Genomic DNA, 15,829 nt, shown 5'->3' on the forward strand with positions numbered 1-15,829 from the left:
CCAAATCTTGACTGAGACCATGTACTGCAAGATTTGAAATTTAGCATTTGAGGTAATGGTTGAATGGTTTTAGAAATCATTGTCTTTAAAAGCTATTTGTCATTTAGGTAGATTTTTTTCTTATATGATGCTCATTTATTTTAGATATAACTGTTGTTTTGTGTAGTTACATCAATAGAACATGAATAATATTACCTTTTTTGCAACCTACACCCTGATGGAACCAAAAGACTCAAAATCATTCAGACATATTTATTTCACATGCTTTTTGGTGCTCTATATTCTGATACTGTTTGTGAACACTTGGGTGAGTGTTGTTATTGTCTTGGAGAGAGCCCTTCATAAACCAATGTACATTTTTCTGTGTAATCTGTGTTTAAATGATATGTATGGAGCGGCAGGATTTTATCCTAAATTCCTACATGATTTAATGCTGGATTCATATGTGATTCCTTCTTACATGTGTGCATTTCAAGCTTTTGTGATCTACAGTTCAGTTATGTGTGACTGTACTACAGTAACAGTGATGGCATATGACAGACATGTGGCCATATGTCGACCTTTAGACTATCACTCGAAGATGAACAAATTTTCTTGCAGTGTATTACTTGCCTTCTGCTGGATCCTACCCCTAGTTTACATGATCATTTGTGTTGTGTTGTCAAATAGGATGAAATTGTGTAAATATCAAATTAATAAATTGTACTGTGACAACTGGTCTATAGTAAAACTTTCATGTGAATCAACTGTCATCAATAATATTTATGGATTTTTTGTAATTTCATTTTATTCTTGCCTGTGTGTATTTATTATTTTTTCCTACATTAAACTTATCATTGCATGTAAAGCATCACTAGAGTGCAGAAAGAAATTCTGGCAGACTTGTGTCCCTCATTTGATTACAATGATGAATTATATTGTTGCTGTGTTTTTTGATGCCTTGTATAGCAGATATGGCTCAAGTGATGTCTCAGAGAATCTGCGAAATTTTTTGGCTCTAGAGATGCTTATTGTGCCACCTCTTGTCAATCCACTAATCTATGGATTAAAACTCCAAGAAGTACGCAAAAGAATCTTGAAATCTTTTGTTATTATCAGAAAACAATAAACAATACACTGCATATTATTGTTTTATTCTTGTTTAATTGTTTTATGCATGTGCAATGTCAAAGCAAATTTGTTTACATTGCTGAGAAACAGTCATGCTTTAGCAAAAACTACAGATAGACTGTAAATGAGTGAAGCATTATGGTCAATTTATGCCAATATCATGATACTGATGTTGATAACAGTTTATGTTCTTTTTTGAAAAGATGGCAGGTAACAGGCATGTGTCGCAGCTTTCAAAGAGTAATAACTGCATGATTACCCAGGAGTAGTAGTTTTTAATCATAAAGCCTTCATATACTTGGATAATATGTTCTCAATGAAGAGCTGTCTTTAGACATTCTTAATTTTATTTTTATTTATTTTCATGTTTATGGATTTTATTCCACCACCAAATGACTCAAAAGCATAACATAACAAAACATAAATAAATAATTAAAACTATGTTGGGTCATTTCATGTCAACTCAACCAGAGGTTCAAATTTTTTATTTTGTTAATATTTTTGTATGAAGAAAGACTAACAAAAATAATTATAAAAGCCAAAATATTAAAAGCCACTGATGAATATTTTCTGAATAATCCTCTATTTTGTGGAGGGCGGTCAAAATGACAGTATTAACCTCTTTTGGCAGTGTGTTTGCTCTCCCCAGGACTATTAACTGTTGGTAGCTCCAGAATCAGTTAAAATAAACAAAACCCTTTCTTCCAAATTTCCCTGATAAGGATTCACATATAGAATCTTATGAATAAACTACTGAGAGCAAATTAAAGGGATAGTTCACCCAAAAATTAAAATGTCTTAATTTACTCACCCCCAAGTTGTTCCAAATCTATATAAATTTCTTTGTTCTGCTTAACACAAAGGAAGATTTTGAAGAAAGTTTGAAACCAGGCTGCTTTGGGGCACCATTGACTTCCATAGTAGGAAAAAAAATAATGGTGCCCCAGAACTGTTCAATTTCTCACATTCTTCAAAATATCTTCCTTTGTATTCAACAGAACAAAGAAATTTATATAGGTTTGGAACAACCTAAGAGTTTGCAAATGATGACATCATTTTTATTTTTGGGTGAACTATCTCTTTAATGGGCCTCAACTGGAATATTTCAGTGTTTTTCTGGCACTGAAGTAGTTAAACTATGCATAACCTCTACTCTATTTAATTATATGTAAGTGTGAACTCGTGAAATGAGTCATGGGTGTGTTTTGGGCGTAACATGCAATAAACCAATCAGAGTGTCATCTCATATTTTTTTAAAAGCCATTGCGGAAAAAAAAGCCATTGCGGAAAAAAAAGCCATTGCGGAATGCTACATGGCAGAATAGACACCCTCAACCAGACGTGTCAGTTTAAATACATTGCTATGATTGATCAAATAATTAGCCAATTTCATTACTTGTCATTACTGCAAAATCATAATTATGATACATGCAATGAATATCCATTATGACATGTAGGCATTTTTATCTTTATGACACAATAATAAACTTTTACATTGTAATCCTTTTTTCATTTTTCATATTTAGCATGTTTGTGTGATGCTGCGCATCCCTGTGCGTGTAACAAGCAAAGTGTACGTGCATTTTGCACCCGCCTAATAGGTGCATATTAATAACACGCCCTTTAAATAACAAAAAATAATGCGGCATTGACTTTAGACCAGTTTTTTTGAATTTTTTTTGGTCAGTAGCACAGTCATTTCAGTCGTTTTCTCAAAATAGCAACACGCTTTCGTCTCTTTGGCATGGAGACTCAGAATGTGCTGTAGTTGTTACTGTTCTGTTGAACAAAGACTCTGAACGTAGTGTGTGTCTCTTTCCTCACCGACTGGAGGCTCAGAACGTGGTTATATCTGTTACAGTCTTACCCTTGCAGGCTGGGACTCTGAACTTTATTGATCTGTTTTTGTCTATCCCCTTACAGGATAGACTTAGAACCAGGAGTTTCTGTTGAAAGGGTACCTTTCACTTTTCCACATTTGCACATAATTCTACACACACACACACACATGCAATATAATTCACCCACTGAAAAGATATGTTTTTTTTTACATTATCAGTTTAATATAAAGTGGACATTAATTGAATCAGAGATGCATGTATCTTGTTCTATACAATATGAAATGGGGAAGAGCATGCATAGTTACACTGAAAACACAGTTTATAGAATAATACCAGAGGTTTATGTGTCAGAGGGTCACAGAGAAATTGCTGTGAGGAAAAAAGAATATTGATAAGCATGTCAGTTGTCTTTAGATCCTCTTCATGATTGTGTGATATGACGACTCTGGCATGATCAGTGCTGATTGTTTTAAACAACATTTGTCAATTTTTTAATGTAATTTTTAAGTTTAATGACTTCAGTGCTTATCAGGTACTTGTTATGTAATTGTTATTTTTAATTATATTTATATTATTTATTTATCAGTGAATTTCAAATAATCAAATATCAAATTATCTTGTATAGGAAAAAATCACATTTTAGAGTAACATACAATGGATAATTAGACCTATTTTGCAACCTACACTCTAATGGAACCAAAAGGCTCTAAATCATACAGACATATATATTTTGCATGCTTTTTGTTTCTGTATGTTCTGATATTGTTTCTGAATTTATGGCTCGGTGTTGTTATCGTCTTGGAGAGGGCCCTTCATGAACCAATGTACATTTTTCTGTGTAATCTGTGTATAAATGGAGTCTATGGAGCCACTGGGTTCTATCCTAAATTCCTGCAAGATTTAATACTGGATTCATATGTGATCCCATCTAACGTGTTTCTTCCAGGCTTTTGCCAACCTTTAGACTATCACTCAAAGATGATCACATTTTCTTGTATCATTTTACTTGGCTTCTGTTGGACTGTACCATTTATTACTACGTTCAGTGGTGTTCTATTAACAAGCAGGTTGACATTGTGTAAAAATCACATTGATAAACTGTATTGTGACAACTGGTCAGAAGTAAAACTCTCATGTGAATCAACTGTCACTAATAACATTTATGGACTTGTTTTTATTTCATTTTATTTTTGCATTTTTGTTGTAATTATTGTATCCTATATTAAGCTTGTCATTGCATGTAAAGCATCATTAGAGTGCAGAAGGAAATTCTGGCAGACATCTGTACCTCAAATGTCTTCACTTATCAATTTCACTATTGCATTACTTTTTGACATGATGTATACAGCAGATATGGTTTGAGTGATTTTCCTGAGGATCTACGTAATTTTTTTGGCTTTAGAGATGATTATTGTGCCACCTCTTTTCAATCCTGTAAACTATGGTTTAAAACTCAAAGAGGTTCGCAAAAGAATCTTAAAACCATGCAATATGATGAAAAAAGCATGAAGTAGAGAGTTTGTGCTGTATATGTATATAAAAGATATGTCTTTTAGAATTAAGACCCTTCATGGAAACATGCAATACTGAACATTTACTATAAATAAATAAAACATAAATGAAAACCTGCTTGTGTGGTTTTACTGTGCTGCGAATATGGGCCAATACAATTTCTATAACTTAGTCAATTTCCATTGACTTATTTTCTGCCGAGCATCAGCGACCAGAGAAAATAATTCTTGTAATGTTTCATGCAATTCCTAGTGCTTGTGCATAAAGCCTACAAAGTGAATGAGTAAAATGTTCTTGAAAAAACTGAATAGGAAATGATTTACTGTTTAAAATACTAAGCATACAAAACAATGTCAAATATAGCTTGATTCTACAAGGGGCTGGGTCAGGCAATGCCTTTCATTTGCCACCTAAGCACGAGGTACAAATATTGGTATAAGTTTAAATTTCTAAGAAAATACAACAACCAAACATTGTGCATTGATATTGAACATAAGCAGGTCATTGTAATGTAATTGTAATTGCATTTTCATGTAATGTAGAATGGAAAGTTTAATAGTTCTCTCTATCATAGATCCATTCACTTTGAGAACAAAGTTATCAGAATGATAATGGATAAAAATAATGTTCTAACTGACATCATGAAGACCACTGAGGCACTTGTGTCCCTATAAGTGGAGATGACTTCAAATCACATACCACTGTAGAAGAGGTTGTCAATATTTTTGTCATGAAGTGCCATAAGAGATATAAGCATTGCTTATGTTACACAAGGATTATGTGGCACTTCATTATGTGGCTGTGTATTGCCTCTCTGCCTTATCAGGCAATGACTTTGCAGGCAGTGTTTGCCCATGCATGTACTTCAGGAAACTGATTTTGGACAGCTCTTGAGGGGGCTGCCTGTGATCACTGTGAGCAGCTGCCGCTCAGGGTGCTCTGCTCCTGCCTAGACATGTTCGATGAAGCCAGCCAGGCTCGTGCTCCCCACGGCTCGGGTCCCATGTCTGCCGAGGTGGCGAGGGTTGTGATGTCGTGGGGGACCGCAGATGGAGCTGGCAGAGGAGCTTGAGTTTCAGCACTTTCTCAGCCCTCATCAGCCCGCTCTGTGGCTTCTTTCACCCAAGGCAGGAGCCCGATGCTTGAGCTGTCTGCATCGGAGGAGGTAGACGTGCTCAGCATTGATGTGGGGGGAATGTAGGACTTGTCACTTCATTGACTTATGAGGTTCTGTTGGAGGTTGTTACTCACGCTGTGGCAAAGTTAAATATCGATTGGCTCTCCGAAAAGCAGGAAGTGCAAAAGAAAAGTAAGCTGAATGAGCACTTCCTGCAGACCAGATCACAGCTTCCATGTTGGGGCTTACCTTTCTTTCTCGATCTGCATAATGAGTTATATAGATCATGGAAAAGACCATTCTCCTTTCAACTATCTAGCTCCACAGTACAAAATTACAGCAGAATACTGGAAGCTAAGGAGAGCGGTTATGGGATGATGACGTGGGTCGAAGAGGCTTTGGCCAGCTACCTCTCACTCGACGTTGCGTCATCCCTTAAAGGCCTGACGCTGTCCACCAAACCTTGCCGTACCACATCTGCTTTGGTGGGAGCGTATATGGTGGCGGGTCAGGCTGGTGCGTGCCTGCACACGATGGCCATCATGCAGGCATACCACGCCAACCTTTAAAAGTCTGCAGACCTGTCTCTTTGCGTTACTAAGGACACAGCCCAAGCCATCATTCACTCCATGGCAGCATTAGTAGCGACAGAGAGACATTTGTGGCTGAACTTGTTGGGCATTAGAAAGAAGGATAAATTGTTTCTCCTTGATGCCCTTGTCAGGAGAGACAGAGGACCCAAGAGCGATGGCAGGTAACAGAAACAGTTTATTAATAATAGAACAAAGGCAGTCTACAGTGAGAAAATCAAAACCAACTCATGACAGCCCCACTCTCACTTTCTGGGCTTCAGGAGGCAAAGAAGCAGTCAGCCGCATTTAAGAAGTTTTTACCTCACTGCCCTCAGTCTAACAGGGCTGCTGCCAGGGAACAGTCCCAGTCATCATCAAGCTTCTATCAACAACAACAAAAAGAGAGTGTTGCCACTAGAGCCCCCACTCAAAGAGTTTGGGGGTCTGAGCAGCAGTCTTCTCCATTTGGGGAAGAAAACGGCGTTCTTTCAAAGGCGGATTTGGGGAAGAGGCCCTGACACCAGCTTCAGAGAATGGCCTCTGAGGACGGTCCCCTCCTTTCGGGGTTCTCCCTGCAGGAGATATGTGATAGTGTGGGTTAGGCTACCCTGTATACTTTTATGAGGTTTTACAGGCCCTGCCCACACGGAGACGTGTTTCTGTGTATACCCACAAATTTTGTAGCGGATAGGCGTTTCATCCACACGGATCCGGCGTTTTTCCTATTTTTTTCTCCTATTTTTTGAAACCGAGTCCCAGAGTGGATAAATCTGAAAACACCGAATTTGCGTTTTCGTGTGTACAGCCTATCCGTAAATTTTGTGAAACGATGATGTCATCACCCCACGTGTCGATGCTAGTCAGAAGCCGCTAACAGCACAAAACAGTAACAGTTCATGTTCGTGCTGCAGAAGCTACTGAGCCAAAATAAAGCGTTATTTCTAAGCTTGTATACAGCGTGCAAGGTTTATGTGCATGCTCCAAGTCTTTTTAGCTGTTTTAAGTGTATCTCTGTGGCAGAATTACAGCGCCACATACTGGTCTTGCATGTATACTACATCGTTTTGAGTCGTTTCAGTGGTTTCATGTGTACGCAGATATTTCTTGAGATGAGGAAAAAAAAAGATTGGATAGGGTAAGCTCTGGCTTCGTGTGGACGTAGCCACAGTCTGCATCTTCCTTCTACGCCGGGTTCACAGGTGTTCTCGTCCTAAGTTGTGCCTGGACAGCTTCACACTAGGGCAGTCATTAGTCGGTGAGGCACAGTGGTTATTTTGTTCCCCAAAGTGTCATCATTCAATGCAGAAAAAGTTACCTCGAAAGGGAATGTCTTGGGTTATGACTTTAACATTTGTTCCCCTAAGAAGGGAATGAGATGCTGCATCCCTTTGCCTCACCTCTGAATGCCAGAGAGCGACTTGCTTTGAACTATCAGAAGCTAACTCTATTGTGTGCCGGTGTCCCTTTGAAGCTTCCATATTCACGGTCACATGCTACATCATGACGCAGCACTAATCAGGATTAGATTAGTTTTACACCTGGTTCAGACACTTGCACACCGAGGGTGTTTCTCCAAAGTGTTGTCATACAACGCAGCATCTTGTTCTCGTCTCAGGTAACAAGGGTTACATCCATGTTTTCCAACATCCCTCCACAACTCCATCGCCTCACTCCTAAAGCCCCGGATACTTCGGCCGGGCTCGCGGCCGGCCGCACAGCCTGGCTGCGTGCAGCCCAAATTTCGAGACCGTGCGGACAGTCCGCGTGCAACAGCGCATGTGCAAGCAATATAGAAGAGTCCACTAGGTGGCAATACCCACAGTATTGAGCAGAAAAGACCGGTTTAAAAACAACACGTTTGAAAAAACAGAAAAACACGACAATGGACGGCGAACTTGACCAGCGTTTGTGCGAAGAGATTAGAAAGTAACCACATTTGTACAATTCATGTTTGAAAGAGTACAAAGACGTGTTTAGGGCGGCAAATTTATGGAGGGGGATAAGTAAAATATGGGAAAGGATGCACTTCTTTTCTTCCCCAATCATGCCCAGTGAATGTCACGCTGATGCCACGACTCAGTGCTGCTCTCCGATGTCTGGTAGAGCATAGAAAAAAGCTGTACTGCGCATGTGACGAATCCGGTCATCCGCGCGCATCCGTGGTGTAGTATACTTTGAAAGACACGCTGACGTGACTGCACGCGTGACGCGTCCAGGCACAGAAAGTGAAGTATACCCGGGGCTTAACCATTCCTATCCCAGCCTGGAAGGTGGGAGTACTCTCGATTCGGGCCAAACTCCGAGCTCGAAGCCCTCCCCTCGGACTCGCAAAAATCACATAACCTTTACTCTATCTGATTAAATATATGTGTAAAATATATCAGGGCCTTAAGCGTGCACTATTGCCTGGCAAGTCCAGAATGATATATCTTCTACAAGATATATCAGTCTGGTCAGCCCGCCCTCTGTCGCGCCTCGAGTCAACTCCAAACCGTACCGTGCAATCAGATTCGTTTATTTCAGTGACGCAAACAGCGTCACTCTAGTGCGGCGAAAGTCCCTTCAATATCAACAAAGATTGTGCACGGGAGACCCGAGAGTTTGTTATATTCAGCCGTGAATTCAGTTTTAAATGACCAAAAACACATTAATTATTTACTTTTCGCTGTTGACTCTCTTGTTGCTTTGCTAACGTCATATCCGCCCTTCTCTGATTGGTTTACTCCGCTTCCTGTTTGCTCGGATTTGCTGCAATGTGCACTAAGCATTTGTGTCAAAACTGAAATCTAATTTGGGCTTTATGAGTTTGGAATGGCATGAGGGTGAGTAAATTATTACTTTTTTGTGTGCTATCCCCACTAAACATTGGACATCGGATAGACGTGCAGATCATGTCTATATTAGGTCCGTCGGTCCATGACCATTCCTGAACATCAAGCTTGTATATTTAAGTTCAATAATTTCAATTAAATGGCAATGCAAATTACCTATTAATTGTCATTTAAGTGAAAGTACTTAACTATACAGGCATTATAAAATTGATCAATCTAGAGGAATTTCAGATGGCACTTAGAAGCTTTTGCATCTGAACTCTTCACATACAGATTATTTATAAACAAACACGATTTATTATGTGAATACCTATTTATTTATTCAGGCCATGTTTTTTTTTTTTTTTTTTTTTTTTACACATTTTCCTGTTTTTCTTTAACTGGTTTATTTAAAGTAGCCTAATCAAGTTATTTCTTTATGCATACATGTATTTTTGCATGTATCTGTTTATTTATTTGGAAATGCAATTTGTGGGAAATTATAGTTCAGAAAATAATTTCATGGTAGCATATATTAGGCCTATCCTCCTTATTTCTAAAAGAACCAACAGCAGCTAAAGGACAGGCGAGGACAACTCTCTATCAAGGGCTTTGGATTTCAACCAAAGAGACAAAAACCAGTCAACATCACTCTGATTGGTCGAGGCAGCACATCATCATAACCCAACCAGTAAACGCCACTCTGATTGGCTGAGGCAACACGACAGGCATTTCGCACGAGTGTTCAATCATTGCAAAATGACGGCACAGCTTTTCAGCCTGCATCGCTGCATTTATTTTTGAATAAAGATGAAAATGGTGATATTGAATTGTGATTTATTTGTATTTTGTATAACTGTAGTGTTGTATGTAGTCCCATGTTTCCAGAGGGTGGAGGACATGTTTTCTGTGCCAGTTAATTTTCCTGTAGCTTTGTTTGGCTCAACAGCTAGTTTCAACAGGAAATGCAGAGCAGGTGATAACTGGAGATGCATACGAAGGTGTAATGCATATCCTGTTGAAACTAGAAGTTGAGCCAAACAAGGCTACATAAAATTAACTGGCACAGAAAACATGTCCTCCACCCTCTGGAAACACAGTTATAGAAACGACGTCCAAAATAAGTCTAAATTTGATGTTGAAAAGACGTCCACAAACGACCGCATTTGGACTATAACTAGCCCTTACATGGAGGTCCCACGGATGTCAACATTAGACGTGCGGAAGACGTCGAAAAAAGACGTCGCCTGGCGTTACAAAACAACCCCTTCAATGGAATGAATTTGGACATCCAAAAATTACATGAAAAAGACGTCACTCCGACGTCACATTGCGCAGTGGGTCCCTTTAAGAAACCTGACTGTGTTTTTAAAAATTGTAGACACCCAAACACAAAAATATATAATGGAATTAAATTATATTAAAAATTGTAATTAATTGAATTAACTAATAATAATAATAATAATCACTAAATTAAAAGATACACTGTTTCTTTTTCAATTAAATACAAATGGACTGAATGAGAGACATGCATTTTTATCATTTTGTTGAATGTTTATTACTTTTGTCATAGTGTACATTTTCAGACTGATCTCTTCTACATTTCATGCTGTGTACAGTAAGAAATGAAGAAAAAAAACTAATTTATATTGAAAATCACATCTTTATGACAAACAGTTTATAAACTAATCCCCAAGGTGTATATGCAAGAGTCTCTCAGAGAATTTGCTGTGGGAAAAAATGGCATTTATAAGCATGTCAGTTATCTTCAGAGCCTCTTCATGGTTGTGAACATGCAAGATGATGACTCTTGAATGGAAATAGTTGACTTTTGGCAGTTTTTTGTTATATTTTTAGTCTTAATGAAAGTTACCTGAGATTTTTAATTGCAACATATTGGTGATTATAAATAATTAAATGTCAATTCATTTTTTATAGGGACAAATTTATATTTTGTGGTTACATACAGAGATAATGGATAATATAACTGATTTTGCAACCTACACCCTGATGGAACCAAAGGGCTCTAAATCATATAGACATATATATTTCACATGCTTGTTCTTTCTTTATTGTCTAATATTGTTTTTGAACATTTGCCTTTGTGTGGTCATTGTCTTGGAGAGAGCCCTTCATGAACCAATGTACATTTTTCTGTGTAATCTGTGTTTAAATGGAATATATGGAGCCACTGGATTTTATCCTAAATTCCTACATGATTTAATACTGGATTCATATGTAATTCCTTCTTACATGTGTGCTTTTCAATCTTTTGTTATATACAGTTCAGTTAAATGTGAATATTCTACATTAGCAGTGATGGCATATGACAGACATGTGGCTATATGTCGACCTTTAGATTATCACTCAAAGATGAACACATTTTCTTGTTTTATGTTACTTTTCTTCTGTTGGACTGTGTCATTCATTTCAACACTCATTGCCCTGCTCCTAACAAACAAGTTGGTATTATGTAAAAATCACATTGATAAATTGTACTGTGACAACTGGTCAATGGTAAAGCTCTCGTGTGAATCAACTGTCACCAATAATGTTTATGGACTAATAAGCATTTCATTTTATTTTTGCATTTTTGCTGTAATTATTGTATCCTATATAAAGCTTGCCATTGCATGTAAAGCATCATTAGAGTGCAGAAAAAAATTTTGGCAGACATGTGTGCCTCATATACTTTCATTAGTAAATTTAAGTGTTGCAATACTTTTTGACACAATGTACAACAGATATGGCTCAACCAATTTCCCAGATGACCTGCGTAATTTTTTGGCTTTAGAAATAATTATTGTGCCACCTCTTTTTAATCCTGTAATCTATGGCTTAAATCTTAAAGAAGTTCGCAAAAGAGTCTTGAAATCATGCATAAATTTCTTGAAAAAATCAAGATAAAGTTCTGTTCTTTGTGTTTACTGTTTTGTATTATCTCAACAAAATATAGTCTTTATATAAATTAACCCTTAAATGTAAACAACTAAAGCATGAATGAAGGAATGCTTATGTCATTTCACTAAAAAATTATGCTAAAGTGTTCATAACAATTTCCATTACTCTGAAATATGCTCGGTCCAGTTCATTTTCAGTGATATGATGTTTTCTCTGTTAAGCATCATTGATCAGTTGATAATAATGTAAACAAAACAAAGCTTCTCACTTGTGTGTCATGTCATTCATTGAACTTGTGCATAAAACCTGAAGTGAATGAGGAAATGCACTTTAGGTTATCATCCATCATATCCTAAAGATGATATTGTGATATATCAAATTATTATATTCACTTAACTTATATTAATCACCACTGCCTTTAGGCAAGGTAATTGCACCTTTTTTTTTCTCCTATCAGCTTTTTTTTGTGTTAATTTTAGAAAGTTATCAAACTTTTGGCAATGGGTACTTTAATACAGCATGAGAGCTTTTTATATATATAAAAAGAAAATAGATATGCATTTAAGTGCCTTTATTTATATTTTGTCTTTTTAAGAATTTGTATTACTGTGAGTAATAATGTTGCACAAATCTATAGGCTATATTTATATTTTATAATCATAATATCCAAAAAATAATAAATGTGCACTGTGCAGCACTTCCTGATTTTGCCAAGTTAGAAGTGATCCTGGTATAGTGTTGATCCTGAAACCACATTCCAGTCTGAAAATTTAATGTTAAACATATCCAATTCCCTTCCCATAAACCTAACCATACCCATAACCATACCTTAGTCCCTAAAATCAGAGGGAAATGATGGGTGAATAACACTGATGTAGAAGCACCTAACCCTGGTTGACTAAATTTGACATAAACTCTAAACTTGTTCCTCAAATCTGATTGGTTGATTTGAATGTTGATCCAGGAACATGTTGGTGAAATCATTTCTATTTAGTACTGTAAATGTGTCATGTACATAATGTTATACACAACAACTGTTTTTTTAAGTTTTTTAAATTCATAAAAAAGTGGAAAAAAGGCTTATTTGTGCTTTCACTTATAACTAAATAAAGGTGTTTTCTCATTTTCCCACCATGAGTTAACAATTAAACCCAAGAGATTTCAGTACATCTCTTACAGAAATCCCTAATGATAAAATGCTAATAAAAACCATCCAATCCTCACAACATTCTGTTTATTTGTGAGAGACTCATTGTCATTTCTTCAGTCAACTGTGGATTTTGAAGCCTATAATGAGATGTAAACGGTTTATCTGAACCTTTGTTAATATTGTTTTGTGTACAATTTGCATTGAATTGTCGTTTTGCTTCATGTGATTTAAGGGATCATGCATATGATGGATAACTCGTCTTATGTGATATTGACTCTTATGGTGCCCAAAGACTCCAAATCATATAGACATGTATATTTTGTTTGCTTTCTTGCCTTATATGTGCTTATATTGTCAATGAATATTCGTCTTTTTATGGTCATTATTATGGAGAAAGCACTTCATGAACCGATGTACATATTCTTAAGTCATCTGTGTATAAATGGGGTTTATGGAGCCTCAGGATTTTACCCTAAATTTCTGTATGATTTAATATTGGATTCATATGTGATCTCCTCTCACATGTGTGCTCTGCAGATCTTTGTTATTTACAGCTCTTTACTGTGTGAATTTACAATATTAACAGTGATGTCTTATGATAGATATGTAGCCATATGCAAACCTTTAGACTATCATTCCAAATTAACTAAAAATACCTGTGTGAAATTAATTCTGTTTTCATGGTTTGTTCCCAGTTTTTCTGTGTTCACTGGCACCCTGTTATCAAATTTGAAGCCATTTTGCACTTATCATATAGATAAATTATATTGTGACAACTGGTCAATTGTAAAACTTTCTTGTGCATCATCTTTTGTAAATAATGTCTATGGATATATTGTCGCTATCATATTTTTAAGCTTTGTAGTTTTCATCATAGTATCCTACATTAAATTGATCGCTGCATGCAAAGCATCTTTAGAAAACAGAAGGAAATTCTGGCAAACATGTCTGCCACACATTTTATTACTGATAAATTTCACTTTTGCTGTGTTATTTGATATAATGTATAGCAGATATGGTTCAGATGACATTCCAGAGAGTCTGCGTCATTTTTTGGCTTTAGAATTAGTTATAGTCCCACCTGTTTTTAACCCGCTAATCTATGGGTTAAATATTAGGGCAGTGCGCAAAAGAGTTTTTACTTCATGTGTTGAATCAAGAGTAAAAGTTTCATGTGCAGCAAAAAAAAATTTAAAACATAATTAATTCTGTACTTTTCTGAATGCTTAAACAGCATGACACCTTGGTTTTTATAAATGATTTGTCACAAAATGCATTTTTTGTAAGCAAATTTCTAATGAAATGTGAAATGTATGTGATATATTCCCAGCCAGCACACGTATGTTGGTCTAAATGAGTGTCACCAGGGCTACTGGGGCCCAGCCAGTTTTGTCCTCGGTTTCCATGTAGGCCCTACATGGATTAGCCCAGATGAAATGAAAACTGCTCAGTGTGCACATTGCAGGGTGTTAAATGTAACACTGTGAACAGAAACTACAGCTTCCATCCACAGCCTTAGATGTAATCAACTGAAGATAAAAGAAGACATTAAATCTCTCGAGATCTGATTAAACATCTCCACAAACAGCATTACCAGCTTCACTTATTACTAACAAGATTGACTTTATTTCTTTATTTATTAAGTTCATTTCATTGTTGTGTTGTGATTCTACAGCAAGAGATCTAGCACAGATAAATAAGAAAATCTGAATGAGTTTTAAAACACAATTTACACATTTTGAACTCCTGCGAGTTTTACTCACACACAGACATAAAGAATCAGCGTATGAATCTCAACGATGACATACTTCATGCTGCAATGCATTCTTGTAGCCATGGATGCGTTTTGTATGATGCACCCAGAATGCATTGATTGCAGCATAAAGCATGTCATCATTGTTGAGATCCACAGGCTGATTCTTGATGTCTGTGTGTCAAACTTGGAGAGGTTTAAAAATTTATAAATGAGCTCAAAACATTTTTTTTTTTAATCATTTAGTTTTTCACTGCTGAATTTCTTGCTGTAGAGTCACAACAGCAATAAAATTAACTTAACATATAACCTTATAAAACTCCAACATAATGGCCTGGTTTCACAGACAGGACATAGACTAAGGCAGGATTAGGCCTTAGTTCATTTAGGGCATTTAAAGTGCATATTGCAGGTTTAACATTTTTTTCGAGATGAATATATAACCTTGTACAAAAATACCATATAAAAAGGTACTGCAGGGTTTAAAAATGTTTTGCGAGACATAAGGGCATTAATTTAGTAGATAAAGTGACGGTCTCTGTAAAAACCGCTTTTTTTTTTTCCAGCGTCGCGTCATTTTACGTCACTACAGGGAGATGTTCGCAGAGCTCTGTGTTGATTCAGTGCAGAATATATTCGTATTTAGCAACAGCGGCCGTGAATCAGTGTGTTTTCGGTAGTTTTTGTATTCTATTTATCATCGTAATGGTAAATTATTGTGTTTGTGGAGGTTGCACAAACTTCAGCCTGTCAGGGCATCGAGTACAGAGGTTTACTAACAAGAAAAACTACGCTGCTATCTTCTGTGCCGGGGTTTGTTTTGTGCAGATGAAGAGACGGGACTTCACTTCTGCATCTGCGTCGAAAAACGCGTTCATTTTAGACTGGAGGATTATCATCCTGGCGATATGATGGAGTTCAACATTGTAATACTTCTCGTGGGGAAGGGGGGTATTTTTTTACATTTTTGATAATACAATACACAAACCCATCTTCTTTAATATAATTTTGACTGTTAAAGTTTTTTTTTTATTTGACACAATTAAAAATTTTACTACACCTG

The 15,829-nt window shown here is 36.7% G+C and overlaps 3 protein-coding genes and 1 pseudogene across 3 annotated transcripts; all 4 read left to right on the top strand.

Annotated features, from left to right (window-relative positions):
- LOC125253067 (olfactory receptor 2A12-like) lies at nt 1–1,121 on the top strand. The gene has a single exon (XM_048166818.1). The coding sequence runs from the start codon at nt 182–184 to the stop codon at nt 1,106–1,108; it is 927 nt and encodes a 308-aa protein (XP_048022775.1). The 5' UTR covers nt 1–181; the 3' UTR covers nt 1,109–1,121.
- Nucleotides 1,122–3,605: 2,484 nt separating this feature from the next.
- Nucleotides 3,606–4,794, top strand: LOC125253593 (annotated as a pseudogene).
- A 5,963-nt stretch (nt 4,795–10,757) lies between these two features.
- LOC125253574 (olfactory receptor 4S1-like) lies at nt 10,758–11,869 on the top strand. Its single transcript, XM_048167595.1, has one exon. The coding sequence runs from the start codon at nt 10,937–10,939 to the stop codon at nt 11,867–11,869; it is 933 nt and encodes a 310-aa protein (XP_048023552.1). The 5' UTR covers nt 10,758–10,936.
- A 1,368-nt stretch (nt 11,870–13,237) lies between these two features.
- Nucleotides 13,238–15,148, top strand: LOC125253573 (olfactory receptor 5M3-like). Its single transcript, XM_048167594.1, has one exon. It carries the CDS (start codon nt 13,251–13,253, stop codon nt 14,217–14,219), a length of 969 nt encoding a protein of 322 aa, XP_048023551.1. The 5' UTR covers nt 13,238–13,250; the 3' UTR covers nt 14,220–15,148.
- The last annotated feature ends 681 nt before the right edge of the window (nt 15,149–15,829 follow it).

The sequence above is a fragment of the Megalobrama amblycephala genome, linkage group LG18 (assembly GCF_018812025.1).
Source record: "Megalobrama amblycephala isolate DHTTF-2021 linkage group LG18, ASM1881202v1, whole genome shotgun sequence".
Lineage (NCBI taxonomy): Eukaryota > Metazoa > Chordata > Actinopteri > Cypriniformes > Xenocyprididae > Megalobrama > Megalobrama amblycephala.

Excerpts from the sequence above, each read along its gene's own strand:
- LOC125253067 (XM_048166818.1), top strand. The coding sequence starts at position 182 with ATGAATAATATTACCTTTTTTGCAACCTACACCCTGATGGAACCAAAA.
- LOC125253574 (XM_048167595.1), top strand. The coding sequence starts at position 10,937 with ATGGATAATATAACTGATTTTGCAACCTACACCCTGATGGAACCAAAG.
- LOC125253573 (XM_048167594.1), top strand. The coding sequence starts at position 13,251 with ATGCATATGATGGATAACTCGTCTTATGTGATATTGACTCTTATGGTG.